Genomic DNA, 24,801 nt, shown 5'->3' with positions numbered 1-24,801 from the left:
TGATCTTAATGGTTAATCAACAAACCATTTGGTGAACCTGTAGATTATTATTTGTGTTCATAAATGATCAGATATCTAAATAGTTAAACCAAACATAATTCTGCTATTTTGTAAGCTAGTAATACACTAGTACATGCACTACAGTATTATATAGTAAATGGTGTAACTGTACACATTTGCTCAAGTTCTTTTTACAATTCTTACAGTATCATTTACTGTACATTATTGACAGTTTAGTAATAAACAAATGTTGCCTATATTTGCACATTTCTAATCCAATTATATCGAGATTCTACCTTCACAAATCTTTGTTTTGGTAACACTTTACTTAAAGCCTTTATGTATAATGCACCATAAAAGTAGTTTTAATGCATTAGTTATGCCTTGTAATGCACCTTATAATGCATTGCACAATCTCATGAATAATTGTAACCACAGTTAATATATTATAACACTTCTCAATTCATTATTACACTATGCATTTTAAATTCGGTTATAATTATTTACGACAAAATATAATGTATTTATATGAATAATAACAACACATTATACCTTTTCATAACCCTTTGTAATGCATTATACATAATAAACTTGGTTTTTATTTGAATTACATCAGTATCATTCAAGGTACTGCTTTTGCATCTCCTCTGTCACAATAAAACCAAAACAATACGATACAGTATGTTAGAGTAAATAGAGGGCGATAACTTGAGATTGAGATCTTCTGTCATTTTAATATGCATTAGCTCTCAAAACATTATGATTGCAAAACAGGTGTTCTTCTACATGCAACCTATTTCTGAAATCGAAACTATTCAGTCAATTACACAAAACTGTACAGCCAGCTCTGTGGAAACAGGATGATTGTTACACATTTCAAGTGTTCTTCAGTGAATGAATCATTGTGAGGAGAGGGAACAGATTAGCTCTCCTATCTCCTTTGTCAAATTGGCTCTTCTTATTGGAAATCATACACCGTCTGAAATGCCCTAATTTATCATTCAATGATGCATTGTTTCTAATGGGATCACAGGTAGCCAATACAGGGAAAAGTTTGTACGTCGAATTTGCAACCAGTACTCCGTGACGTGAATTATTTAGTTGGACAGATGACATTTCGAGTCACTTCTCCTTCATTATGCGATGTATGGACTTCATGGACGCTCTCTTTAAGAGAATAACTCACCTGACCAACAGCGCATGTCATGCGGGTTGTGTCAGTGCTGGCTATGAGATGATGAGGCTGCGTGAGCCTGTATTCAAGAGTATGAATAGAACATTAGACCACGTTACATGACTGCTCTGAATACATAACACTGAATGAAGACAGACAGAGGCATCCAGAGAGCCATCGCCCCTCACTGAGCACTGAACTATGAAATGAACGCCTGTCCTCTCGCTCTTTGAAAGGCAGGTTCTCTAGAAGCTGGACAGAAGTGAATTTAATGACGTCTGAATGATGAAGAACATGCCCTTGGTTTGTAAAACAACGTCGAAAAAGGAACTGGGATGCAGTTATCAGATAATGAACCCAGGTCGCTGGGTGAAGCAGGTCCATGTTTGCAGCTAATGTCTTGGCCAAGATCCTAATTGAGTCCTGAACAATCTGGCTGGTGGAATGATCCACTCAACTAAAGGGATAATTAAAGATAAAGGGCTCCCATTTTTCTACTCAGCGCTAATGTAATTGTAATGGTCTTAAACAAAGTACAGTTCAGAGAGGTCATTATCTTGCTCTTGTTAATATTCTTTGAAAACTCCTGCCATGAGGTACCTGCATCTTACCTGTATCCCTCATGGAGGGCTCTATCTATTTCAAAAGACTCCAGTTTTCTGTGGCTGAAACCAAAGTTCAATTAAATGTCCATACATAAGTCACCCGCCTATGTGCTTTATGCCATTTAGATTTTCTGTGATTGTCCTTCAAGGCAAAAAAGAGAGATAGTTTAAAAGTATAAAACTAATTTGGAAATGGTGTGGCAATCTAATATTTCAGACATTTAAGATGTAGGCTATGACTTCAGAGGTTGCAGGTTTGGTTCAGAGTAGATGACCCAATAACTGGAAAGTTACTGAAATCACTATCCTTCTCACCGTTATGCCTTCTAGCAAGATACTTAAAAGTATATTCAGTCTATTATTCAACATAAACTGCAGTGCAATAGTTTGAGGTTGGTAAGATTTTTCAGTGTTTCTGAAAATCTCTTATGCTCACCAAGGCTGCATTATTTAACCAAAAATGGAACAAAACGTGGAACAGTAATATTGTGATATATTATTACAAATTAAATAACTGTTTTCTATTTGATTGTATTTTAAAATATAATATATTCCTGTGATGTAAAGCTACATTTTCAACATTCATCATTACTCCAGTCTTCATTGTCACACGATCCTTTAGAACTCATGCTGTTCCAGAAACATTTCTTATTATAAATGTTGAAATTAGTTGTGCTATTTAATAGCCTATTTTTGTGGAAACCATACTTTTTTCAGGATTCTTTGATGAATGAAAGCATTTATTGAAGTTGAAATAATTTATAGCATTATAAATGTCTTTACTGTTACATCTAAATAAATATATGAATTCCCATATATACAGTATATTACCGACCACACATTTTTGAACTGTAGCCTAAAAACTATGTACCACATGTGCTGTGCTGCTGATTACCCACTCATCCCTCAGTGTCTATAAATGAACACGAAACATATTTAAAATAAAGACACTAATGAAATCTTGCAAGCAAGAATGTGGAATGTGGAGCTCATAGTTTACCTCAGGAGTTGTTCAGTAAAAAATGTTTGTTACTTGAGGTGTTAAGTTGCTACCAGTGGGAATCCGCAGGAATGATGCTGTAGTCCCGGGAGCAACTTAACAGCTCAAGCAACAAATATTCTGCTGAATTCAGCTCTGTGTGAACAGAGCTCTACAGATGCTGGCATTACTTCCAGCTACTTCCGCAAAGACACTTAAAGAAATCATCAATGTTCACCTGTGAAACTGGTCATGACATGAGTTAATATGTATTGATGTAGCACATGTACTGTTAGAGTGCTATGGTTATAGTTGCACATTTTAAATATTTATATTCTGTCTGCTTACCTGATTAGATCCATTACAATTATATTTACTGTAAACACATTTCCCATTCTCTCAGGTATGAATTATTGTTAAAAAAAATTAACAGGGCACTGTCAATGCAAATAATGTATAAAAGTGGCCCTAAATGCAACTTCTGTGCAACTAGTGTCATTAAGTGGAAGTAAAAATATATATATTTTTTTAAATAGATATATATTTGAACTGACTTAAGCTGAAAACATTGGTATTTTGTCTTTTGTTTAGCTGCTTATAGCTGAAATGAATTGATAAACTTTTAGTTATCATAGTTATTACAGTTATTATACCGAACTGAATCAACACTGAACTGATGTGAGCTGAATAATGAAATTATTGTCTTTTAGGAGCTGTTTTACAGCAGAATTTGAATTTGTCTCATATTTAATGAAGTTTGCATCATCGATTCTGTTATTTTCCTGTTATTATTATCCTGTTATTACCGTCAAGATGCTTTAAAACAATCTGTATTGGATACTGTAAAGCACTATATAAATAAAGATTACTTGACTTGAAAAAATAAGAAAATGATTTAAATATCAACAGTAATGTTTTCAAATAGTTTTCCCAAGATTGCATCAGTCTAAGTATACCTTATATACGACAGTACATATTAAGCTGAAATAAAATAAAGTATTTTAACATATAAATAACTTTAAAAGTTACATGGTAAAAGCAAAGTCAGATTTAGAATATTTGCATCCATTTTAACGTGGGAAATGTACTCATAACGTAGCAGCAGATTTGGATAATTAATGACTAGTCATTAATAGTTGTAGTTTAACTATTGCAGGCAGAAGTAGAATTGAACATAAAGCCAAATAACAGAGTTTAATAGGTTGTAATGGGAAAAGAGTCAAGTAAATTGGCTCCAAATAGATAATAATGCATAATAAACACAAGTCTAAGAGTTTGGTCTAAAAAAAAAAAAGAGATTTTGTTTGTGAAGAAGCTTTTGTAAATAGTTTTCTGAACAAACTAAATGAATCAGCTCCATCCTAGGGGTTTAATGGACCTTTCAGAGTACCTCTAGTAAGTATCACAGTTCTCACTTTGAACTTGAAGGCTGAATTGCTCTCACTCATTACTCAAACACACACTCACACTCGCACACCAAGAACAAAAGAGAGAAACGTCTCTCAAAAGACCTCTGCTGTACAGTTCCTCTGAAAAATTGCAGACTTCTCAACTGAATGATGATGGCACGTATCTATCAACGGGGCATTACGGGCAAATGGAACGGCAGCCTCTCGGCGCTCTGCCTTCAGCAGCAATGCACCGTAAATTTACAGGGCAATAATTATGAGTCTTTTCATGAAGACAAAGGCAGGACCCTGTTTCCCAAAAGTAATAAACCTGACTCAAGCACCCCTATTTGAGGATGAAAAATGTTCCCCTGGCAACTGCGTTTGTCGTGCATGCTGGTTTTCCTCAACTGGCATGCTAGGCAAGCAATCTCCTTTCATCACAGGGAGAGAATGCAATTTCAGGGCTCATATCCACCAATTTTGTGTAACTCGCATAAGGGAAGAAGGAATGTAAGCTGAAAAACATAACACGAGGCGAAAAAACGGCACACTAGACCCATCTTCTCTTGTAAATACTCCACTTTTCGGTTAAAATACGAGACACTCCAAATCAAAAACATTTCAGACTATGAAAACAAGATCTAGCAGAAAATACTCATTAGATCCTGATTCAAGTGCCACATGATGTCAAACTGTTTTCTTGAAGTTTGGTCAGATTTACACTGGCGGCCAAAAGTTTTTTATTACTGGATTTTTTTTTAATGCTTTTGAAAGAAGTCACTTATAATGAACAAGCCTGCATTCATTTGATTAAAAAACAATTTAATATAATTCAAATTTAAAAGAAAAAGAAGAAAACAGAAAACAGTTTTCTATTTTAATATGATTTTTAAAATATGATTTATTCCTTTGATGCAAAGCTGAATTTTCAGCATCATTACTCCAGTCTTCGGTGTAACATGATCCTTCAGAAATCATTTTAAAATGCTGATTAGGTGCTCAACAAACATTTTTAAATTTTTGTTGAAAATCAATTTATGGAAACCATAATATGCTACTATTAAAAAAAATGGGGTAAGTTACAAAAAAGAGATATTATAACTTTTATTCAGCAAGGATCCATTGAAAGTGACAGTAAAGAAATTTATATTGTTACAAACAATTCAAATAAATTATGTTGAATGAACTTTATATTAATCAAAGAATGCTGAAAAATGTTGTAACTATTAATAATTGAGCACCAATAATAATTAAGCACCAAATAAACATATTAGAAGGATTTCTGAAGGATCATATTATTAATGGCTGCTAAAAATTACAATAAAATACAATAAAACAGAAAATTGTTATTTTAAATTGTAATACATTTTCACAATATTACTGTTTTACTGTATTTTTAACTAAATAAATGCAGCCTTGGTGAGCATAAGATACGTCATTCTTATTTTACATTTTTGGCCACAAAAGTATGTGTCAGGAAGCCATTAGGTGACATTTCATCGATGTTCCAGATGCAATAAGCCTTCCTAAAATAGTTATCTTCTCCAGTCTAATCTGTCACTCTATAGTTCGTGTTAGGAGAATGACACCTTGTCTCCCCCCAAAATTGAGTTGGTAAATTGGTGTGTGCTAAAAGAGAGTGGAGCTCTTCTACATCTGCGTGTCCCTGCAGGCATGTTCCACTGACAGGCCCAGTGCGAGATCTGTCCATCACTGCGTGCCTCTGCTCTTTCCCTGCTGATACACGCAATGTCCTTCTCCCCTCATTCCACAAGACGCAATCACACCAATACATCTGTTTTAGACTAGGAAAACCAGGGATAGTTCAAGTTCGATCAGTGATGAGATGCAAACTCCCTGATGTAATTTGTACCATGTCCACCAAAGTGAGCCTTGAATGTGAACAAATACCGAGACGGTCTCAGCCATTACATGCTTGTGTTATTAAAGAACCTCGCCGATGTGAGAAATAAGTGTGTCGTCTGCTCTAGCCAGGTGCTTTGTGTCAGGAATGAAAGCCTCAGACACCAAGCAAAGAACTCAGCCATTTCAACAAGTCTTGCGAAAGAAACGGACTGAAGATTTATTCTGCAGCAGAGTGACCTTGAAAATTTTCACTTAGAATGTCGTTGTGCCTCTGCCACAGAAAGAGATGTATCTGAATTAATCAGGTATCTGGGAGCTTATGCAGTGTTGAAAAGGTAAAGCTGTTGATACAACACTTACCGCTGAGTTTAAAGATATGATGTTGCTAAAAAGAACATTATTTTGTGTATTTGGTGTAATGAAATGTGTTTATGCGGTTTAAGGTTCAAAAAACATTATTTTCCACATACTGTACATTATTGTTTCTCCTCTATGCCCCGCCTTTCTGAAACGCGTCGATTTTTACAAAGCTCATCGGTCTGAAAAAGCGAGGTGTGCTCTGATTGGCCAGCTATCCAGTGCGTTGTTATTGGCCGAATGCCTCAAGCGTGTGACGGAAATGTTATGCCCCTCACATACTGTTGATGCCATGTCCCGGCCGGAGCAACGAGACAAGAACATTAAAACCCATTATAGACGAGGCATTTGTTTCATCCAGTGGGGACATAATTACAGATTATAATGACTTATACTGTCTTTTTACGCGTTGCATTGCATCGCGCTGCGTAAACATAAAACCATGTCTGCATTTGTGATCGGTGAAATGACACAAACTACTACGAACTACAAACGCTACTCTACACTGCTCAAAACTCGCGTTTGAATCGTCAGTGGCAAATTCTTTAAATATAAAATATGTACTTACAGTCTGTGAGTCAGAACAGCATTGTAGTCTACTCTCCCAGGATCAGGAAACAGTCCTCCATAAAATGTGCTGCACACATCTGAATATTTGGGTTGAACTGTTCTGGAACAGTGTTGTAAATACAACTTAACCACTGATTTCTAGTCGTGTCTTCTTTTGGAAGACCAAACAAAGTAGTTTCCCTTTCACAACGAAACACAGCATCACACACGGCGGGCTAGAGTGAGCAGAGGCCGGAGGGCTTGCGGCAACCACATGTGACGACCCCGGGCTGGACTCTGCTTCGTCCACGGTGAAAGCCGATCCGGCGATCCACAGCGCGAAGTTGATGTATTTCCTCAGCAACCAGCACGGATCAGCTCTAGGCATGACAAATCGACATCGTCCTCTTTTGGAAGACCAAACAAAGTAGTTTCGCTTTCACAACGAAACACAGCATCTTCACGACATGGTGGCGGCGGCAGCAATAATACTACAGCGAGAATAAAAGTCACACCTTCTTTCTTTGCGTGAACATTTGGGCAGCGTTATGCAAATCTTCCCACATAGTGAGGTAGACATGTGGCGTGTTAGAACGAGCCGTTTTATGTAGGCGTGATTGACTCTTAACTTTTATAAAGAATATCTCTTTGGATTTGAGACTTTAGTCTTTGCAACTTTACAGGTCTTCTTTATGCACCAACAGCTTGTAACACTCCAAAGAGAAAGGAAAAATAGAAATCGCATCATATGACCCCTTTAAATCAATGCAAGTACCTCAGATGCAAACTGAATAAAATGACAAGTAAAATTCAAGTAAAAACAAGTTTTGCACATAATCTGAGCATATTTCAATAACAATTAAAAAAATGTAAAAAAATATTTAAAAATATTAAATAAATCAAACTAAAACCTTACGGTTTATGGATTTCACTGTAAATTGCATTGTGATGTAATGGCTCGTCAAACCTAAAATAGCAGTTAAAAGAAAGATATAGTATACAAACATTCAATTGCTGTACAAAATAAGATTTTCTTTAAATCGCTGTTCAAGCCGCCCAGTGATGTGAAGAGCTGAAAGCATGCTGTTTAAACTGATACAACATGACCTTAAAATACAGTACCATTTAAAAGGTCAGTAAGATTAAAAAAAAAAAAAAAAAAGATATATATATATTTTTTTATTCAGCAAGGATGCATTAAATTTATTATAAGTGACAGTGAAGATATTTAGAATGTTATATTTCATCAAATAATTCTGGGGAAAATGCATCAGTTACCACACAAATATTAAGCAGCACAACAGCACCAAATCAGCATATTAGAATGATTTCTGAAGGACCATGTGACACTGACTAAAGACTGGAGTAATGACGCTGAAAATGTAGCTTTGCCATCACAAAAATAAATTACACTTTAAATATATTCAAACAGAAAACCATTCTTTAAATTAAATTTTTCATCAAATAAATAAATAAATAAATGCATCAAAATTTTTCATTTAATAAATAAATGCATAAGAGCCTTTTTTCAAAAAACATAAAAAAAATCCTACTAAAACAAATTTTGAATGGTAGAGTAGGTTTAAAGAGGTCCTATTATGCTAATAGTGATAACACTCGTTGCCTTCTCTAGTGCAGCTCAACCAGGCCTCGTCCCATTCGTCGGTATTTGTGATATCACAAATCCCGGAAAATATGCATTGTAGTCCAAACGAGTCGTTCATTGTAGTTTTTGAAAAGTGATTTCAAGTGAATAAAATATCTCCTCTGAACTGGACTTTGAGCTTTGTAACTTTGCAGATCTTTTTTATGCTCAAACAGCAACATTACAGACTAACTAAAATTGAAAAAGAGAAAAAGCATAATAGCACCCCTTTAAGAAATAAGACACCCACCTACCAACACACAGATCTTCACTTTTTGAGTAGACAAGCTCAACGCTTCACAAAACAAACCATTAAACTTGACAAAACATTTTTTTCAGTTTTCATTTCTACAGACTTGAATTGAGTACATATGTAGTGTGTTCAATATTTTCAAGTTTACACTTGAACAAATATATTCACAGTAGAAAGTACCAAATCTTGTCTGCTGTTTTTACTTCAGCACACAATCATTTTCCCGAGTGCATTCTAATATTATTGAACATCTTAAATGCACTTTCATGCAGAGGTTTAAAAAATCCCTTAGCGTGAATAACAAAGACTCTAGAGACTGCATTTCAATCTCAGAAAAAGCTTCACTTCCAATCTTATGACATCATCAAAACATCTATGCCAAACAGTGTCAGAGTGTCCCTGTCCACTCCATGTGATCTTAAAATGTCACTTAGACCTCTTACATGCTCAAATCACTTTGTGTCTTTCACTTTCACAGGCCTCTCAAAACCCATTTAGATGCGAGTCCAAGCGAGAGGGCAAAGCTGTGAGTCAACTTCAAAGGACACCACATGGCGGAACAAACATCGTTCTCAAAGCTCTCCCTCAATGTGACATGAGAAAAGTCCTTATATACTCACTCTTAGTCTGCACCTGAATAACATTACACAGAGAATTATTCATAAACATACAGTATGCCTTCTACGAAATGTGATATCCCACAGGACAATGCCTGATAGGGCATCTGATTTAAGGTTCATTAGTGTGGAGCGAAGGCCAGAAGCTGGAGCAGATGCTCTCTCTGGAGATGTTCATCAGCATTCTGCACAGAACATCTACAGTCATATTCCATTCCATCTGCCTGCTTCTGTCTTTCAGCTGGAAATGGAGCACCTAGGTCCATTAATTCCCAAATAAGTGCTCTGCGCATTCAAATGCTTTAAAAGAAGGGCATCCATTGTGGACCGTCCATTAAAGCACATTATCTGGGCCAGTCAAAAATGACAGCAATCGAGAGACTCAATAGCAAGGATGAGGCAATGTGGTGTGATGTGATATGAGCTGGAAAACTCTTTTTGTGGATAAACTTGGGCTCTAAGGCATGATTGGAGCAGAGGTGGAGCAGGTGTGAGATACTACCGCTTTACCCTGTGATTGGGTAAATGACGTGGAGCCTTTTTTTTTTGTCAGGATCTATTTATTCATAAAATTACTTGAACACACCTCTACTATGATGAACATGTTCTCATTTTTGAATTAACACTTCTTTTTATGTATCTACAGAACAAATGTTTGGAGTCTGTAGGATTGTTTAAATAGTTTAAAAATCTGTTTTATTCATATGATCAAAAATACAGTAATATTGAGAAATATTATTACAAATTAAAATAACTGTTTCTAAATCAATTTAAAAAAAGTAATTCATTCCAGTGATGGCAAAGCTTTTCAGCAGCTATTTCTCCAATCTTAGGGTCACATGATTCTGCAGAAATATATTTATTTATTATTATCATTGCTGAAAACCATTTGCAACTATTGAATGCAGCTTAATATTTTTGTGCAAACCATACTATTTTTTTCAGGATTCTTTGATGAATAGAATATCAAAAATAACATTTGAAATAGAAATATTCTGTAACATTATAAATGTATTTATTGTCACTTTTGATTCATTTAATGCATCCTTAAAAATATAAATTTCTTTAGAAAAGCCAAGATGTTATTTTTATTGTAAAAAAATGTTATGGTGATACAACTGTCCTGATATTATAAAATAAAAAAAGCCTAATTAATAATTAATTAACAGTTATTTATAATTATTATTATTTCTTAAAAAAATTAATTCATGTAAAAACAAGTCAAAGTGCTACAGAAAAAACACATAAAACAGGAAATGATATCATAGAGAAGACCTCTGCAAAATAAATTAAATAAATCTCTTAGAATATCAGATAATTGTAACTTTTTATGACAAAGTTAGTTCAGGATGTAAAATATGGAGTATAAAATATTTCTTACATTACATAAAAAATATTTTCATTAATATGAACAGTCACAAATAAGAGAAAAACAAAATACATTATAATCTGAAGGTTACCCCACATGAGATTTTTACCTTTCTTGAAAATGTTTTTATCAAAACCATACAAAAACAAAATGAATTCAAAGAGTACATTTCTATGATATTTTCTTTTCTTTATGGTGGCCACTCCTATTTGTCATTGACCCGATTGTGTAGGATTCATTGCGCTCTATTTCTTCTGTGCAACCACATTCTTATTCATCACCTGTGGGAACACCAGCAAAGGAAAAAGTGCAATGCTTATTAACGTACAGCATGTGCTCATACTTGCTATCTCTCCTCGATTGAGCCGCAACCAATTAGAGCTGATGGTCTACAGTAGCTGTTGTATATGCGGGAGCTGTCCACTCAGCAGCGGTGCTGAACGGAGGCTGCCGCTGTCCATGGTTCTGAGGATTATCAGTTGCCAGTACCGGCTAAAATGGCCATTGACAATCACTCCAAAAACTCATCCCTTCCATCATCCATCACATAATTGCCCTTGGCGCATCACTACTCCTCAAGTCCCCATTCCCCCCCAAGCCTCTTCCATCTTTCTCTCTCTTTACATCAAGTCCCTCTCATCCGTTCTCAGACACCACTTGTCAGTGAGATGTGCAATGTGGTCAGATGAGTGTGTGGAAGTGAGTGTGAGGCCCACAGGCCATCTATCCCTCCCTTGAGAGATCAGAGCAGGTGCCAGATGCCTGGAGCTCATAAAAAGAACATCTTGCTTTCCTTAGCTCCGCTCCGTTCGCGATCGCATTTCGTGGGGGGGGGTTGTGTCGCTCGGTCCTTTCGCCGCGGGGCCCCCTCAAGCACGGGGCCAGTTGCACCCCCCTAAGGACAGCCCTGCCCACACATATCCGGTTAACTCACTTACTGCCGACAACACCTGCACATTGCATACTGCACCACGTTCTCGCACAGTTACAAGAATCTTGTCTCACACGTCATGCGGCGTGAGTGCTTCTCAGAGCTGCTTTATGTCATTCAAAATGTTGCTTGACAGAGGTCCCCAGTTCATGAACATTGCATTTTTACGCCGCAGAAAGTATAGAATAAACTAGAGCGACTTCAGGATAAATGACTATTTATCATTTGTCAACGAGTTCAGCAGACGGACTGAATATATGGGGCTGAAAAACCACGAGCCATGTTTCTCTCAGACAAGATATTAAAACGTGTTAAATTATTAAACTGTGCCCTCTTGACCCAAATGCGCTCAGTCAGACACGATGTGCAGATATGAGATGTTTAATCAGACTTTTCATCATGTCGTATCAGAGACTCCTACACCAAAACTGTCCATTTAAATTCACCTGTTGTCCACCAGCTTCCCTAATGAATATAAAAAGCAAATCTATTGAGAGGACCAGATTCAGATGGATGACGTTGACGTGGCCGACGAGATACAAATGCACATGTGATGCAAATCCCTGGCATACCATTAAAAATATACTCTCTAATTGAGCATATGCACAGCAAGGACGTTTGGAGGGAAGAGAGAAGCTGTGTTTTTTTCTGCTGTCATTAGTAAACTCTTCAGGGCAGGTAGGAGAAGTCACTGATGGGAGAATCGGCTGAGAGACAGACTGTATTAGAAGTGCATCTGGCAGGCTCACTGTGAAATGTAACTGTCAGCCATTAGAAAGAATCAGAGGAGAGAGATTTGTGCTCATGAGATAATGAGTTTCAATCTAATTCCATTCCATACAGAAATATTCTCATAAGACTGACATTCAATTCTCCCACAAGCAGCGGAAGTATTGACATACGCATTTCCTTTGATTTCCCTTTTGTTAAAATCCACATCAATCACACCCCAAAAGGAGTAAATATTTAAAAGTTTCACAGAGCTCATTAGGAAAATCCTGCTTTATCAGCACTAAAGCACATTTCTGTTTTGTGTTTTCTTTTTTCTCCCTCAAACGCCTCTAGTTCTCTAGTTTCCTCAAAACTCAAAACTCAAAACTGCTTCTGGGATTTGTCTTACATGGTCCCCTGGTTTTGCTGAAATGTCTCTATTGCAGTGTTACCCAAAGAATTACATCCTGATCCTGTATTCGCTCGACTATATCCTGGTGCTTTGTCTCTCTAAACACACCTCCCATAGATTGAGGGTAACAAGGGAATCAGGAGAGATGCTGATGCTGTATTATCTCACCGGGTTTATCTTCCTAAAATAAAAGTGCAGCTCTCAGAATAAAGCTTCATAAAGATTTCTCTAGCAATTTAAAAGTCCAGAGATTTCAGAACATAGTTTAAATTCTTTATATTTTTATATTTAATGGTAGTTAGTTCATTCTAATACAATTTTTTAAATTAAACTGTAGATTTTCGAAATGTCATTTAATCACACTTCATTTCATCACAAAATTCACAGTATAAAAAGTGGCAACTTTCTTCTAATTACTGTACAGAAAAGCATATTACCTCATAAACACCTCATACACAGCGTGTTGATCACAACCCTTAACCAAAAACACAAGCCTTTTGTGTGATATTAAACCCAAGCTATAGCACACAGCTTGAGTTTCACTTCACAATAAAAAACTCCAAAAACTAAATAAAAAATGAGTTAGAAACATGATGAGCTAGAAACATGATACTACTCTATATAAGATCTTTAAAAAACGCTGTAAGAAAGAAACATTCCCTAAAATTGTTTCAGCCTTCTTAAAGGGGTCATATGATGCAATTTAAATTTTTCCTTTCTCTTTGGAGTGTTACAAACTCTTGGTGCATAAAGAAGATCTGTAAAGTTGCAAAGACTAAAGTCTCAAATCCAAAGAGATATTCTTTATAAAAGTTAAGAGTCAACCACGCCTACCTAAAACGGCTCATTCTAACACGCCCCCACATATCTACGTCACAATGTGGGAAGAGTTGCATAACGCCGCCCAAATGTTCCCGCAAAGAAAGAAGGCGAAACTTTTATTCTCGCTGTAGTATTGTTGCTGCCGCCATGTCGTGAAGGCGCTGTGTGTTTCGGTGTGAAAGCGAAACTACTTTGTTTGGCCTTCCAAAAGAGGACGATATCCGCTTCGTCATGCCTGGAGCTGATCCATGCTGGTCGCTGAGGAAATACATCAACTTCGCGCTGTGGATCGCCGGTTCGGCTTTCACCGTGGACGAAGCGGAGTCCAGCCCGGGGTCATCACATGTGGTTGCCGCAAGCCTGCCGGACACTCCTTCATCGAATCCGCCGGCCACACCGTTCTCAAGTCCGCCAGCCACCGCACAATCTAGCCGCCAGCCTCCGCTCACTCAAAGCTGCCATGTGTGATGCCTTGTTTCGTTGTGAAAGGGAAACTACTTTGTTTAGTCTTCCAAAAGAGGACACGACTAGAAATCAGTGGTTAAGTTGTATTTACAACACTGTTCCAGAACAGTTCAACCCAAATATTCAGATGTGTGCAGCACATTTTATGGAGGACTGTTTCCTGATCCTGGGAGAGTAGACTACAATGCCGGCTGTTTTGACTCACAGACTGTAAGTACGTTTTCATTTAAAGGATTTGCCACTGATGATTCAAACGCGAGTTTTGAGCAGTGTAGAGTAGCGCTTGTTGTTTGTAATTTCTCCAATCACAAATGCAGACATGGTTTTATGTTTGCGCGACGCGATGCAACGCAATGCGTAAAAAGACAGTATAAGTCATTATAATCCGTAATTATGTCCCCACTGGATGCAACAAATGTCTCGTTTATAATGGGTTTTAATGTTTTTGTCTCGTTGCTCCGGCCGGGACATGGCATCACAATATGGTAAGGGGCGCAACATTTCTGTCACACGCTTGAGGTATTCGGCCAATCACAATGCACTGGATAGCTGGCCAATCAGAGCACACCTCTCTTTTCAGGCCGATGAGTTTTGTAAAAATCAACACGTTTCAGAAAGGCGGGGCATAGAGGAGAAACAATAATGTACAGTATGTGGAAAATAAGAGAAAATCTTTAAGAAAATCTGACAAGACCTCTGTGAATTGTAGATGAACAGTGATAAAATCTCAAAATATTAAGAGGTATGGAATGAATAGAGGTGTAGAGGTGTCAAAGATAAGTACAAAAATATGTCCATGAGTTTAGTTTAAACTAATTAACAGCATTGCAGGCTTGAAAGCTACTGGAGATGTATGGAAATATAATGATATATTGGCCAAAACAAACAAACAAATAAAAAGATCTGGTGCAAGTTTTCCATTACAGGAAAATTCTTAAATTTTTTAATTTAGTTTTAAGTTTTAAATAATTAAATGTTCCGAATGGAATGGAAAGAATGGAACAGGACTAAAGAACATTTTTATTCAGATTCTGACAGAAGTTGAACATTACTTGGTGGTAAGCACTCAAACTATTTCAAAGACAGCTCTAAAACCCTCTTCACAATTATATCTGGTTTGGGTGAAGTTGTACATGGACTTAAAAGGGAGTGGGTAACATTAAGACTTTAGCACAAACTGTGCTTGTACTTTCTAGCTTGTCCAAAATTTTAACTCAGACTTTACAAGAAAAGTGAAGAAAAATCCAGCTGGCAGAGAGTGGCTCAAGGTCTCAGTTCAGACAGCTTTAGGAGCCCTGGTTTGGCAGAACTACTCTCTAAAGCGAGAGGCTGTATAGAGCTGTTGCTCTGGAAGAGACAAACTCCACTCAGGGAAACAGTGTCTGTTTGAGATACATGTTATTCAGAAGCAGCTCCCTCATGTGAGCAGCACTGCAGTGACTAGTCTTTAGTAGGAGGGATATCAGGTTTGCAGCAGCCAGCAGGTGGAAGTGAGCTGGCCAGGAAGGGAGTCAGTAGGCAGGCTGAGTGGGAGCTCTCCATGGTAGTGATGGTTTCCAGCAATTTCACAACACATAACCATGGTCTGAAGGTCTGCTTTACAAACTCATAAAGGAGCATCAAATCCCATTACAGGCTACCCCAGGTGGAACAGATTGAGGTAAGTTCTCTTTTAAAGCACCTTGCAGCTATGATCTGTGGTTGATAAAACATATTATTTGGATGTCATTTTGTTAATTTGTAATTTTACATTTTAATGGTGCAAGTATATACATGCAAATTTAAGGGGGTCTGAATACTTTCCATACCCACTGTATATGATGAATAGTGGGGGTGAAACCTTATTAGGAAGTACATTGTTTTTTTTAATACACATTGGCCACAATTGTTAGCACCCCTAGAAATTCTTCTGAATAAAATATAACTGAAGTATTTTCCCATTCACATTTACACTTTGAAATTGTCCAGACTCCAGCCATGACGTCCTGTTGTAATTGTGAAGACCAATACCCTTAATCATTCATCAGGATGAGAAAAACCAAAGAATATAGTTCTGATGTGCAGCAAAAGACTGTTGAGTTCCACAAAACAGAAAGTGGCTGTAAGAAAAGAGCTAAAGCATTGGAAATTCCCATTTACACAATCAGGGCAATAATTAAGATGTTCCAATCATCTGGAGATGTTAGGAATCTGCCTGGAAGTGGACGTGAGTCTATATCATCCTAATGCACAGCGAGGAGGATAGTCTGAGTGGCCAAAGACTCTCTAAAAATCACAGTTGGAAAATTGATTTATTGTCTTTCAAATTAATTAGTACACTTCCAAAACAACTCCTTTTTCTAATCTCAAAGTTCAAATTGAAACGATACATTCTGCACTAGTTTCTGCACTTAATGCTTGTCCCTTTAAAAGAGCTAATTGGAAGGAAGTCTATTGTCTGTAACCTGGTTTAGTTTAAAGAGAAAAAAAAGAGTTTTATTGTGCAAAACACTGCAATTTGTTGGTGACAAGCAAGTGACTCCAGGGGTGTATTCCAGAAAGTGGGTTTTGTTGGAAACTCAGAGTTTGTTGAACGTCCTTTCTGGAATACACCCCAGGTCTGTCAAGGTCTGTCAAGGTCTGGGCTCAATTACATGCTGAGGATAGAGGGGGCTTGAAATCCTGACAGTTACTGAGATCACAACCACAATCTGTTTGCATGCTGAGTGAAAAATACTGCTCAAGGGGGGGATTTGTGTTGCGCTAGAAAAGAAAAAAAAAGTTTTTGATAAATGTCAGTTCACCATAACCCATTGGAACGATATATTAAGATACAAATGCCCGGCATCATTTCCCAGTTTCCAGTGACTGCTAGATCAAGGCAGGTTTTAGATGAGAGATCATGTATAGCTTGAAGCTAGGAGCTCTCGTGTATTGGGAAAAAATTATTACGTGCAATAGGAGGGAGGAAGAGAAAGATGGAGTGAGGGACTAAGAGAAAGCGACAGAGAGAAAGTGTGTGAGAGAGAAAGAGATGGAATGGGAGAGTGACGCGAGAGAGAGAGAGAGCAAGAAAGAGGGAGGGAGGACGAGAGAGAGAGTACCGCCCTTCAGTTGTGTTTAAATGTGAAGCGGAAAATCATCTCTGTGGCTCAGGGGAGTGAAGAGGCGATTCTAGTGTTAGAAGAGCGGGTTTGCCGTGCTTGAATCATAGCGCTCTCTCTCTTTCGCTCTTTGTTTGTCCTACAGTGTCCCTGATTTCAGCTTCAGGCTTCAAAGTGAGAAGCCAGAAGAACTGAGAGTTTCTACAAGACGACAATACCTGGATGCGGGGATATCTGGACACCTCACAATGGATGGATTGAGGACAAAGTGTTGAGTTCTCCTAAAGCTGTCTGTGAATGATACAGGTACAGTAGTTGTTTCAGCTTTGTTTGGCTCTTTACCAAGTATCAGCATGCAGCTGATGCAATAGAAATGTTCAGAAAACAAATGTATAACATGTTTTTACCTTGATGCAAGGAAAATGGTTGTTTTTTTCTGTGAAAAAGGAGTGCACTGAAAGATCAGCATGAATACCTTTATCTGATCTCGCATTCAGTTATTATTATAGCCTACATTATGAAGTATATGCCATGAGACTGAATGGCTGACTCTTTTCATAAGTTCTCCAGAAGTTTTTATAGTGTTATAGTCTGACATTTAATTTCAGTGCATGCTATGTGGATAACTGAAGAAAATGTGACAGCCTAGTCATAACTCTAATTTATGAATATGAATAAGCAATTGGAGACTCAAGGATTGAGCCAGACTGTCAGGTGGCTGAGGAAAAGAAACCGATTGGCACTTTCATCTTTAAATGTGGCCAGATAGACACACTAAGAGGCTGAAAGCAAGTCTGTCTACATGCAGATTGGATCTGCGAGATTTTCTCTGCACTGAAAAAAATTTGGTCAATTTCTCACACAGAATTTGCTAGTGCATTTCACAAACAACTACAAAGAAATGGAAAGCAACACTGAAATAAATGTGAAATACTAAAGTATAAAAACTGAAATAGTAATTACCTGTAAAGCATACTCAAATGATAGCTTTATTTACAAATTCCTAATCATTTTTTATAGTGTGAGGAAGTTCTGTCAGACTTGCATAAACAATAATATATATTTTTTCAGATTTAATTAGAAATACCAGGTTTGAATGGACCTCATGGATTCAGAGCACTTAAAAAAGAATGAATGGAAGTGAGAGATGAAAAGCGAGTGTGTGAGTTACTGACCTCTCTCTGTGTATCTTCAGAGGAGTGTTGGGATGTCGTGGCTGGTGTGGGTGTGGGTCAGTGTGACAGTTCTGCTCATGTGTGAGGCCACTTTCTATGAGACCATCCAGCAGCACCTGGCCCCACCCGGAACCAACATACAGATCCTCGGTGAGTCCTTCCTTCTCTTCATCTCCTGCCTCATTGTTCACTCTGACATCAGCATGATTTATCAATCTCAATCTGAAAGTCCACACAACCAAAGATTTCATGCATCAAAAAGAACACAAAGAGATTGCAAAAGTATATAAATCAAGCAGTTTAATACAAATTTTCTAAAGGGAAACAATCGCTATATATGACGAAGAGATTCAATTTAGGCTTTTTTCCCCCATGTAAACATTGATTGATGCGCATACATATAGTAGAGCACATTGATGTACCACATCAAATATGGTAAACGGAAGCTCAGACATGCTTGTGTGACATGCAAGAACAAACCTCATTGGTTCTCACAGTTCAAGCAAGCATGTCTGAGTTTGTGTTTACCATTTTTGATGTGCTCTATATATGTGCTTTGATCAGTGTTTCTATATGAATAAAAGCCAAAAATGATGACGACAGACAAACTTTCTGTTCTTAATGTCCAATTCCTATAAAGAAATTAAAGGGATAGTTCACCCAAAAATGAAAATTCTGTCATTAATTACTCACCCTCATGTCATTCCAAACCCATAAGACCTTTGTTCATCTTCGGAACAAAAATTAAGATATTTTTGATGAAATCCGAGAACTTTCTGACCCTGCATAAACAGCTGTTCTTTGCACACAAAAAGTATTCTCAATTATTCAAAATTATGGTTAAACCACTGATGTCACATGGACTATTTAAATAATGTCCTCACTACCTTTCTGGGCCTTGAACGTGTCAGTTGCGTTGCTGTCTATGAAGAGTCAAAAAGCTCTCAGATTTCATCAAAAATATTGTTTGTGTTCTGAAGATGAACGTAGGTCTTATAATTAATGACAGAAATTTCATTTTTGGGTGAACTATCCCTTTAAGAGAGCAGCTAATCTGAAGAATTTTCATAATGATAATAATTCAACAAAGAATATTTAAAGAAAAATAAACAATAACAATATGAGAATATATACAGTATTTAGATATTTTACATGTACAGTAAAATGTAAACAATAATATAATATAAAATAATATAATATAATATATAAGCTATTTTTGATATCCTTTTCTATATGACACTTGCAAATGGAAGATGGTGTGGGGGCTTTTTGCTGCTGTTTACTTCCATTGGTTAATCCACCATGGCGGACAATCAAAATTAATTGCAGGTGAAGGTTTTAATCACTGGTTTGTTAGGCAGTGTATTATTAAGTAGTGCACACAACTTCAACAAATCCTTTTCTTAGTTGAATTCTCATTGGTGCAACTCTGATTCAGGAAAGTAGACACACAGGGGATGGATTTCTAGCACAGTGGTTCTCAACATGGCATTGCTGCAGGACCCAGATTTGGACATTTATCAAGTGGCAACCCAACACAGTAGCAGAATTGTTTTGATGGTTTCAAGCTCTCGGTACCCAGTAATTCACTGCACACAACACATTTTGGTCTGTATTTAATGATGTCGGGTTTGCAGAGGCTTTTTTATGCTTTTCAAGGAGTCAAGCACTTGACATCAAGGGCATGTCAAGTAACTCTGCCTAATTTGACTAGCTTTTACCATCTGTAAATGGACGATAAATTTGCATTGGTCATGTCTTTTAACATAAGCAATTTTTCCTTCCAAGTTCATACATTACTATACTAATTAAGCACAATTATATGGTTAGATGTATTTTTTATTTCCATTTAACAAAGACTTTTTTTGTTTTGTCTTTAGTTTTGTTTTTTATCCCTATCAGAACATGCAAAACACCAGCTGAGAACTGCTCTCTGACCTCATGGTCAGCCAAGTTTACAAGCACCTGGGGGTGTGAGAGGAATTTTCAATATTTGTTCAGGTTCAAACATACCTACAGGTACACTGCATTCTCAACAATAGTGTATTCAGGTTGTGCTAACACTTTAAATTAGGGAACTAAAAAATAAAAATAAAAACTAGGGTGATGACTACAAATGAAATTTTCTCTCAAATAAACTATAATATGCACATGAAGGAATGATGAATGAATAACAGAGTGAGAGAAGTTGTGCACCCTGTGCCCATCACAGTATAAAAATTACAGTTTTTCTTCCACACATCGGGTCAAGAGGATATTAGACATTTTTATCAGAATGTAAATCTATTAGAAAATCCTGTTTATCTAATATATCGGCGGTCTGGGGTAGTTTTAATGTTCACCTCAATTGAAACAGAGCACAAATGCTTCTTGTAACCTCACACCTTCAAATGAGAGGGCTAAAAGCAATTTGAGACCGTACCACTTACCTTAACTAATCTTGCTAGAGGCACTTTAGTGGGATTGGATCCTGAATTGGAATTGATTTTATTGTACAGACTATAGAACAATTACAGAGGTACATGCTATTCTTGATTCAAAGTAGAAGGTCGGTGGAGTTTTGCCTCTTTGACATCAAATACTTTGACTATTTAGATGTATTATAGAGTAGTGTAGATAGAGCAATGTTAGGAAAGCTAGCCCTGATTAAACAATTGAGCTCCAGCTAAGAGACTTATCAGAGCACAGTAGTATTTCTTAACAATCACATGTTCATCCTAAATGGAGGGCTATATATTGGCTCACCAGTACTGAGCACTCTGGGACTCCACTACCCTAAATCTGAATATCAAAGCAGATAAACAAACTGCACAGATTGGGCTTTTATGAGCTTTGGTGACATTGCATAAAATTCACATTTGGTGCTGGATGAAATGAATGGACAGAGATTACATTTAAGTGTCCATATGTTCTCTCAAAAGATGAACAATACTGAGGCATTTAGATGTTTCTTGACTGCGTATAAAAAGAGGCACTGAATAATTCATATTTAAGTCCCCATTCTGCTCCAAAGAGATGATTTCTCCAAAAGATGTCAATTTATGGTCATATTTTCTGCACTACTTCATTTCCAAAGGAAGGAATTTGAGATATCAATGTTTTCTGAAACTACATCTTCACAGCCATTTCCTTTTACCACTTGTCTTATATGAAAAACACAAACAACCGGCACCGATTGTAGTAGCTCCAGGATGCATTTGCATGTTGTAAAAACATCAAGCTCAGCAAACATTCTCTCAAACTGCCAATCATATAAGAAAAAAATGCTTAAAGATCAGCCAAACTGACAACATCTGCTCTGCTTTCAAACCTTGTGTGATTATGTCGACATTTCTGATGTTATGACAAGTGTGATATCTAACTGTAATGCTTTTTCCAGTCAGGGTGAGATTGTGGCTTTGGAGAGGGTGGGAGTGTGTGCATGTGTGTGTTGTGTTACAAAGAGATATTTGCTTAAGTATTGAGTGCTTTGAGGCTGGTAGATTGTCCTGAGTATCAGGGTTGACAGGTCATGAATTGTTGTGGTATCGTTGCTTTCATTAAAACCATCAATGTGACTAGTGACCAAAATCACTGCAGGAAATTGCAAAACGGTATTGTTCACAAACTGATGAATTGAGCTTGCATTCATTGCGAAAATGTATTTTTTTATACTGCGAATTTTAATTTTGTATTTGAATTTCCCTGGAGGTCAAGGTTTATGAGAGCATATGTTTTCATTTATACAGTATTGACTGTTGTGCAGTATAAACTGCACATATTAATGTGGCAAAATTTGAAAAATGAACAAAATTGAAGCAATAAGGTTTGAGAAGATGTGCAACATAGCGAATACAGTCATAGATAAACGGTGCTGGTAGACACAGCATAGATTTTAAAATCAACCACACAATAAAAATATTAAGGACACAATTTTTGATTTAAACATTATTTTAGCAAATTCATTAAGGGAATAATTACACTAGAAGATAGGAATGGACATTATATGGTCACTAGCTTAAGTGAGAGTTAATTGATTTGTATCAGACAATATTGGATATATATTGTAACAATGTTGAATATTTAATTCTTATATTCTGTTTTTTATTATTTTTAGATAAGCTTTGCCCTCATCTAACACTCATGTAAGGTTCACGTATAAAACTTAATAATTGAATTACACTGATAAATGTAATCTTTAGCACATCTCAAAATAATATGCATTTTCATAATGTACATTATAATGTTATGATTTCTAAAGAAACTTGCAGCATTTAAAATGACTGATTTTAGTTTTTAGTAAAATTTTTAATTAAAACAAAATAGTATAGAACTTCAGTATCATTCATCGGTTATCTGCCATAACAAGAAAATAATTATTGATATCAGCCAGAATTTTAATATCGGAGAATTCCTACTAGTAGATGAACTCCCTGAAATAACAGGGATTATTTTTAGCGCTATGCAATAAAAATAATTAATGATCCACTATGGGAGTTGTGGAGTGATGTGATGAACAGGTCAAAGCTGTTTCTATATTGTGATTGGTCGACACAACTGGGATCACCACCTTAATGAGAGTGAGGGGTTTGAGTGCCCCCTCTTTGGAACTAGAACAATGTAATGACCAATCAGAAGCCAGGATTGGAACGATCTCTTCTATAATGCTAAAAATAATATTATACTCATTTAAATAATTGGCAATAAATGTAAATTTATTTAATGTATTAATTATTATGTATTATAATTATATAAACTATTATACATATTAAATAATGATATATATTATAAACAAAAACAAAATACATTTATACTGTATATTACGCATTGGTGTCTTTTATCATAGTGCTGTGAAGCTACAGTATAAGCCACTCAGAGTCAAAGTTTACAGGTAAAATCACTGCAAAGCACACTTTCTTTTGGCTTATTGCTTTAATAAATCAAAAGCAATCATTTAAAGGCTGAATATAGATGACTACATATCTAACTTCTGACAAGCATTTTTGTAAAACACATTAAGGAATCTGAAATATTGCAGTTATATGCACTGAAACGCCATGCCCATAGTGCAAGTGATTGCATCAGTTTTATTTTTCTAAATGATGCGTGTACATCGGCTGCTCTGTGGGCTCAAGGGTCCCGATTTACTTGCTGCTGAGATGTGAATCGATGATTATATGTATTTCAAAATGTAGAGATGGGTGAGAAATGAGGGATAGAGAGAGCGAAAAGCACAGAGCGAAAGACTTACGGAAAGTTTTAATTTAGACAGAAAACATTATAGAGCTTTATGTTGGTGAGGGGTTTGAGTGCACCCTTCTTTGGAAGTGGAACAATGTATGTACCAATCTGGAGCCAGGACTGGAACTATCTGTTCTATCCACCTTATTTTGGAACGCAGAAGTAAACTATTTTCTGTGAATGTGCAATACTTCCAATTCATCAGCTGCTATAAGTAAATAACTAGAAAATAAATTGCAGTTAACAGTAAAACAATTTAATTTTATTACTATCTAACAATGACAAAAAATTCTACATGACAAGCATTTTTGAAAAACACATTGAAGAATCTGAATTATTATAGCTATATGGATTGAAACAACATAGTGCATACAGTTAATAGTGCCTACATGATGTGTGTACATCGGCTGCTCTGTGGGCTCACAGGTCCTAATTTACTTGCTGCTGCAATGTGATGCGAATCGATGATTATATGTGTTTTAAATGTAGAGATGGGTAAGAAGCGAGGGATAGAGAAAGTGAAAAGCACAGAGCGAAAGACAGATGGAGAGACAGACAGAGAGAGGAACGTGTAGCGCATCTCACAGATGTGCTGCCGGCTGTTCATGCTCTCCGGCTCAGACAGACAGATGAGGATGGGTGATTCATGAGACCAGGTCTTTATTCAGCACTGACAGCTGCAACAGCACTAAGCAAATTGTGTTTGTCATGCATGCATAGCTGCCATGCTTTAGTGTTATGAGTCTGAACTCTCCAGATGTAGAAAATAACCCATCTTTAACAAACCAGAGACCTGAACCAACCCCTTACAAACAAACACAGACACCGATTCTCGGGCCCCTGGGAGACCATCACTAAGTCCAAGGACAAGTAGGCTATTACAAAACCAACCACACCGGAATCGAGCTGGGTAGATCAGAGATTTAAAGTGCAAGTGTTAATAGTAGACAGGCGGCTAACTGTATTACGTTGAAAATAACAGCAGGCTAATCCGATAACTGTGGTTCGGCTGCCTCTTTACTTTAACAGCAACACAACTGTGACTTATGAGATTCTTGCTGTGGTTTTAGAGGGCAGATATCATATCAATCTTGTGGGGTTTCTGGGAAATATAGATTGTCTGTCAGATTCACTTTACTTGTTAGGTTGTTGATCAATGTAGCTCTTCCTGGACATG

General features: G+C 36.8%; 1 protein-coding gene across 4 annotated transcripts in view; it reads left to right on the top strand.

Moving 5' to 3' along the window:
• The first annotated feature begins 15,773 nt into the window (after positions 1–15,773).
• LOC107560881 (protein FAM19A1-like) overlaps positions 15,774–24,801 on the top strand; it is a 43,013-nt gene continuing 33,985 nt past the window's right edge. For 3 of the 4 annotated variants that reach the window (XM_016245158.1, XM_016245155.1, XM_016245157.1), the window contains exons 1-2: positions 17,283–17,535; positions 18,425–18,554. In XM_016245158.1, the coding sequence (XP_016100644.1) occupies positions 17,527–17,535; positions 18,425–18,554 (139 nt within the window). In that variant the 5' untranslated portion in view covers positions 17,283–17,526. Of the gene's footprint in view, positions 15,807–17,282; positions 17,536–18,424; positions 18,555–24,801 lie in introns of those variants that run through there. The other variant, XM_016245156.1, reaches the window with a different exon arrangement.

This window comes from Sinocyclocheilus grahami, unplaced genomic scaffold (assembly GCF_001515645.1).
Source record: "Sinocyclocheilus grahami isolate Dianchi unplaced genomic scaffold, SAMN03320097.WGS_v1.1 scaffold747.1, whole genome shotgun sequence".
Classification (NCBI taxonomy): domain Eukaryota; kingdom Metazoa; phylum Chordata; class Actinopteri; order Cypriniformes; family Cyprinidae; genus Sinocyclocheilus; species Sinocyclocheilus grahami.
This window is presented reverse-complemented; position numbering and strand designations above follow the sequence as displayed.